The 6,299-nt window shown below is 39.6% G+C and overlaps 1 protein-coding gene across 1 annotated transcript; it reads right to left on the reverse strand.

Moving 5' to 3' along the window:
• Positions 1-664: 664 nt before the first annotated feature.
• LOC118286587 (GTPase IMAP family member 9) lies at positions 665-5,551 on the reverse strand. Its single transcript, XM_035611125.2, has 3 exons — positions 5,273-5,551; positions 4,630-4,757; positions 665-1,773 (listed from the first exon to the last, which is right to left on the reverse strand). The coding sequence occupies exons 2-3, from the start codon at positions 4,649-4,651 to the stop codon at positions 806-808; spliced, it is 990 nt and encodes a 329-aa protein (XP_035467018.1). The 5' UTR covers positions 4,652-4,757; positions 5,273-5,551; the 3' UTR covers positions 665-805.
• Positions 5,552-6,299: the final 748 nt, after the last annotated feature.

A 6,299-nucleotide genomic window follows, 5' to 3' on the forward strand; every position in this document is an offset into this window, starting at 1 on the left:
GTTAGTGCCTTTGTAGGAGGTTAAAAGGGCAAAGATTTCCATTGTTTTCTCTCCTGACATTGCACCACTGTAATATACAAAGTATGGTTATTGTTATTTTATTGGGACTTGATAGCACATACACTGTGCTTCTGAACCAAATACTCACTGGTGCAGCACATGTGCAAAATGCTGTTTTGAAAACTTTTGATAACATCTATATTGAGCACCTGTTCTGTTTTAAAATCAATGTCCTCAGTTGGAGCCAGTGGGTTTGGGGTTGACACCTACAGAGTTGGTTGACCTTTTCGTACCTAATGTAGCTTTCCAGCCTTTTTTGTCTGATCACCTGCCTGTGTAGATTCCCTACTCTTTTGTGAGTTTTTTTCTTTTTTCTTTGCTTGACCCTTTGGTGTGTTCATTTGAACCCTTTCTTACCTGCTGCTCACTCCAGCCATGAATTTTCAAGATTATATTGCGCTTTTTTTCAAATGACAGCTCAGATTTAGGGTTACAACTTCTCAGCTGCCCAGTCTCCTTAACGCATGTGGTGATAATTAATACTAATCATTTAAGACGTCATCTCAGGAAACTCAATTTCTTCAGCCCTTAAGGTCTCTGTCACATGAACATAGTTCAATTTAGATGCTACAAATGTACAATCATTCAATCACAATCCATTGTGGACAGTTTATGATTTTAATTATATTTCACAAGTATTATACAGTCAAGACTCCGTGAAAGATGCATCATAATACAAGATGATTAACTTATTCAGCTATAAACAAAAGGTGATTAAGATACTTTACAGTATGTTCTACTGTCCTTACTGCACATGGCAACGCTCAGAGACTTTCACTGATAAAGCACCAATGGTCGCTCCAACAGCTGCTCCAGCTGCAACTCCGACTACCATACCAATCGGACCTCCTGCAATTCCAATCAGACCTCCAACGGCAGCACCACATGCTGTTGCAATAGCAATCGCTGGGGCAGCAGTGAACTCATTTGATCTTTCAGCTCTGGTCCTGGCTTCATTCTCGTATCTCACATGCACCCGTCTCTCCTCCCTGTGGTAAGCCCTTGCAGCCAATTTTGCTCTCAAATCGTCCAGCTCTTTCTGCCTCTGCACTTCCATCTCCTTCAGGAGTCGCTCTTTCTCCTTCTCGATGGCTTCCTCTGCTCTTATGAACATTTCATTGGTGTAGTATTTTCCATTGTTAGCCATGGTCATCTTGTCAATTTTGGCCAGGAGTTCGATGGTTTGTACAGGGTCTTTGATTTCATTGTTAAAGACGTGGTAATGGCCGTAACACCTCCGGATGATGGTTTGCAGGTCAGCACTCTCTGAAATATAGCCCTCTATAGTTTGCTTCCTCAGCTGGTCTCCATGAGTGAACAACACCATTGTGTATTCAGCAGCATCTTCGCCAAAAGTGTTCTGAATCATTTTGATGGTTTCCTTCTCCTCCTGGGTGAACCTGCCCAGCTGAAGAACCACCAGGAAGGCATGAGGACCAGGAGCAGACAATGAGATGCACATCTTGATCCTCTTCAAGACTTCTTCTTGGGTGAAATTAGTGTCAAACAGTCCTGGAGTGTCGATGACAGCAACCCTTCGACCTCCAACATCCCCCTTGGCTTTCTGGCATTCAGCCGTCAAAGAAGACGGAGACAGTTCAGACTCAAATGCTTCTCTCCCCAAGATGGTGTTTCCTGCCGCGCTCTTCCCCACTCCAGTCTTCCCAACGAGGACAATCCTTCTTTCATACGAATCTGTGGCACCTCGGAACCCTACCGGACAGAAATACACCATATCACACAGGGCGGCATTGTTAGAGGCTGTGTAAATAATAATCCAGTTGGAAAAAAAGCTGATTATATTTTTGGAAAATTAATTGTAAGAGACACCTCTCATGGGACAAGATCATGCATTTTTGATGTTATCCAGCTTTCCATCACCAACAAATAACAAATTCACCCCCCTTAATGCACTGGTTGGGGCCAATTAAGTGAATTTCTTGCATAAATACTTCTGTCACTTTAAATGTGAACGACTACATGCTGCACTATGAAAGTAAAAAAGAACTGACCCACTGAAATCGTGTGCCGTTATCCTCTCACTGAAAAGTATCAAAGGCTTTTGTTGGAAAGCTTCCCTATCAATGTCAGTTCAGACTTTAAGGTGCTTCTGATGACATACAGAATCTTTACATCTGTCTGATCTCCGCTAATTCATGTCCCATTACCTGCTGCACGCTCACAATCCTGTCTGTCTCCAGAGTTTGAAAGAGGTCTGCTGGCTTCAGGGCCTTTTCCCACCAGCTCCCCTTTCTCTAGAGCAATCTCTCTACTGACCATAGGACTCTGCTGAGGAACATAAATCCTAAACCAATTCTCTCAACCTTTAGTTATCACCTTATTCTCTTTTAGTTTCAGGCTTTGTACCTGTTCTGATCATTTTTCCACTGGAGGGCCTCAGTCTCAGTGAATCTGTTCTACTCAGTATAATATTTACAGAATATACCGTGTTGACTGTAAACTTTTTGAAAACCATTGAATTACTTTGTTGGTTTACATGAGAGCTCAGGCTGTGAGGTTCTTCCTGTTCTCCATTCCTCTCTCTCTCTTTCTCCTTGCAGTCTTCTCTTTTCTCTCTCTCTCTCTCCCTGTGTCCTCTCTCTCTTGCTCTCTGCATTTATTTCAGCCTCAGGGGGAAAGCTCCATCAACTTTTGAAGGTTTTAAATGTTTGACTCTGGTGAAAACAGATAAAACAAAGGCTAAGAAATAAAAGATACCAGATGCTGAAAAAAGGGAAGAATGCCACCAAAAACGAAACACGGCGGCGCTGCGAAGAGGAAAAGGAGGACATTAGAATAAACTTTATGACGGAGGAGATAAGCAATCACGCCAAACAAACATAACTGGTGGAACTAATGGATGAGGTGAAACACCTTTAAACGCTTAACAAGGAAAAGAATAATAAGATTGAACATTTGTTAAAAAGGATATTGTTCCGACTTGGAACAATACACACGAATGGAGGATGTGATTATGACTGGACTGGAGGGAACTGTCATGGATGGGTGCGTACCTGAATGAACACCTGACCAAAAAGAATGTGAACGCCGCCTGGCAGGCACGCATTCAACCGAAGCAAAACAAACTATACAAGCCAACTGGACGAGAAATTGTAAAGTGATGATTTGTCTCAATGGACCTCCGGAAAGTGGTAATGGTGAGAGAGATGAAAGACCTGAATCTGTACAGACAATGACAAACACATACACAGGACATACAATCACACTCATTTAAGTGGACTGCTGCATGACTGCAGATCAGATAAGGATTATTCCTTTCCATTTAAAGACATGGAAGATGATGACTTTGGAGAACTTGGATCATCAGACTTTGTGAGTAGCAGTGTACACGAGAACTAGAAAAACCTAAATTTGAGAACGTTTGACTTCACAGAACACAAACTGTATGAAATGGAGAATGATATTGATCCTGAAAATACATTTTATAACAACATGAACTGCACCTGTGAGTATTGTACAGATGAACAATTCATAAGCAATATAATAATGGACAGAATATTCTCAATCATACGTTTCAACAGCAGAAGTCTCTAAAATCAAGGACTATCTGAAACAATTCACCATGTTTAGTGTAATTGCCGTATCGGAGCCTTGGCTCAGAACTGAGAAGGAAGCAGATGTTGCACTTGAGGGCTAGGAGGTGACGTTGCCCTATTTGTGAATAATGAACTGAAATGCAAAATTGGAAAAGAAATGTCGATAACAATAGAACATGTCATGGAATGTGTTACTGTAGCAATAGATGTGGAGAAAAGAAAGAATATAATAATAAGATGCATCTACAGAACACCAGGATCTTGTCTTTGATACATATATGTGTCTAAATTGTTTAATCTTGTCTTGTTTGCTGATGATACAAATCTGTTTTGTTCTGTTAAAAAGCCTTGAGCAGCTTCTGGATACAGTGGAAACAGAGTAAGATACTTTTAAGAGATGGTTCAACATTAACAAGTTATCACTGGATGTAAATAAAACCAAATATATATTATGTGGCGTTGTCATAGGTGAGCTGGAAATCACATGTTAATCATATTAAAACCAAAAAATCAAAGTCCATTGCAATATTGAACAAAATAAAATGAATAAATTCATTACAGATATCGTATAGTTCTTTTATACTTCCAAACTTCTTGCTTCAAAAGAGAGCGATCAGAATCAAAAACAGAGCTGATTATCGCGAACCGACAAATAAATCATTTATAAATTCACAGGCACCTAAATTTAGCTTAGATTTTTAAGTAGCATCATTAAAGCATGTTACCACACTGTATCCAGAGGTCGTTTCACATAAGAGAATGTCCATATGAAATGATGTTCACTAAAACAAAGACCAGAACAAATGTAAAACAAAGAAGTGTTTCAGTTTATAGAGTCAATTTGTGGAATGGTTTAGAAATGGAAATGAAAGTGTGTAAAACACACAACAGATCAAAAAAATTATTCAAACAAGATGATCAACATTAAGAAATCTTCTTAATGTGTGCATGGTAACACACATTTAGAGATTAACAGATATAAACCAATAACTCAAATTATTTGGACTCTTACCTTGATATTTTACCCCACTCATGTTGAAAAAAGCAATCTTTTCGTCGCGCGTCTTGTAATATATGATTTTTTTCTTCCTGACGCTTGCCTCCACAGGGGCGTTCCCCTACTCTGCTGGAATGGCATTTCTAAGCACAAGGAAGTACAGCAGGTTTTTTGTTTTTTTACATTTACACAATCACAGAGCAGGTATAATGTCAATGATTTCATTTGTTTGTGTTTCATGTGTGGAAATTAGCTAATAACACATAGAACATGTCAAGCCTTCCATCACACAGATATCATTTCTTGTTTTGTAATGAACCCAACTATGCTCCAATTTTAAGAGAAAGGTTGAACAAAGTATGTGGAGTAAAATTTTTCTTCCCCTGTTATGCGACAAAACCAGTTATACTGCATCCACTCCAGTACCTTACGGGAACAAGTGTTTCCTGAACAATCGGGCTGGAGCTCATCCCACTGTCACATGCTTGATAGTGCAGTCAACACATTTATGTATGGGCCACATTTGATCAAACATGATATGAAGTGACTTTAGGCAGCTATTATATTAAATACAAGAACATTAGCTTACAGTGACTTTTTGACAAACTCTTGGTCTTGTTGACTGGAATTGGTGATGATGAGAACAAAATTTACTCACGCTGCTGTGTTGCAAACACAGTCCTGTAAAACCCAAAAGGTCAATCTCTGCAGCTTCACTGAGTGAGTATCAAGGACATGTTGTACAATGAGTCCAGTGGGTAAATGAACTGCGGCATAGTTGTGACCACAAAAGCCTGAGTAGAGTGAGGTCTACTGTAAATCCAAGAACCTAAGAAAGTAAAGAGCTCTAAAAGACTCGGACTCCCGGCAGCGACCTGCATCTCCCCCCACGGGGATGCGATCTCCGACACAGTCAACGCTCATCCCTCATTGGGAGAGTCTGTGACACCAACGGGGGGTTATGAGACGCCTGGTGGCCTTTGATAAGGATCTCTGCCCTGGGGTTGTCCCAGCCAATACATTTGAACTGTAAACACCCAATCAGTAAACAAGAATTTCAGGCCACACGAATCAAGCTCTGATCTCCTGTGAGTATCGCAAGCAATTCTGCAAATGACACAACTTGGTCAGGTATTTGTTAGTCTTGCATGGTCAGACTTCAGTGGGCACTGGCTGCTCTTTATTTGTGATTTTATTGATGATGATCAATCCCAATCTTCATCCCAATAAAGTAATACAAATTGTGAGGAACTAAGTCCATTATTACCTGCTTAAATTGACTAAAAGCTGTCACTAACAACTTAATGTCAGCACATTAGCCTTTAATTGTATATTTTATCAAGGTGTGTTTCAGTGATCGTGATTTATTTAATTTAATTGCTGCCATTACCAGTCTATTGCTACAACAAAGGATCATTTGGGGGCTTCATGTTAAAATAAGCAGATATTTAAATAAACTCTTAATTCAACTACTCAGTTTCAAAGAGTAGCCTCCCCCCAAAAAAATGTGAGAAGTGACAACTATTAAGTATCTTGAAAAAGGTTAAATAGTTTCTGTAAAGTAAATGCACCATTAAAATACTTCAAGAAGATACTCTTTATCATTGAAAACCTGATTAATAAACATAATTTGGCTCTTTTTATTAACAAAATTAGCATTATAGTGGTAGCACAAGGCACCATCT

The sequence above is a fragment of the Scophthalmus maximus genome, chromosome 15, assembly GCF_022379125.1.
Source record: "Scophthalmus maximus strain ysfricsl-2021 chromosome 15, ASM2237912v1, whole genome shotgun sequence".
Lineage (NCBI taxonomy): Eukaryota > Metazoa > Chordata > Actinopteri > Pleuronectiformes > Scophthalmidae > Scophthalmus > Scophthalmus maximus.

What these genes read in the sequence shown, in the direction of transcription:
- LOC118286587 (XM_035611125.2), bottom strand. Translation starts at nt 4,651, where the DNA reads ATGAGTGGGGTAAAATATCAAG. An exon ending in GAGTGGGGTAAAATATCAAG is followed by an intron (nt 1,774 to 4,629) that starts GTAAGAGTCCAA and finishes TCTGTCCGGTAG; the next exon opens with GGTTCCGAGGTGCCACAGAT.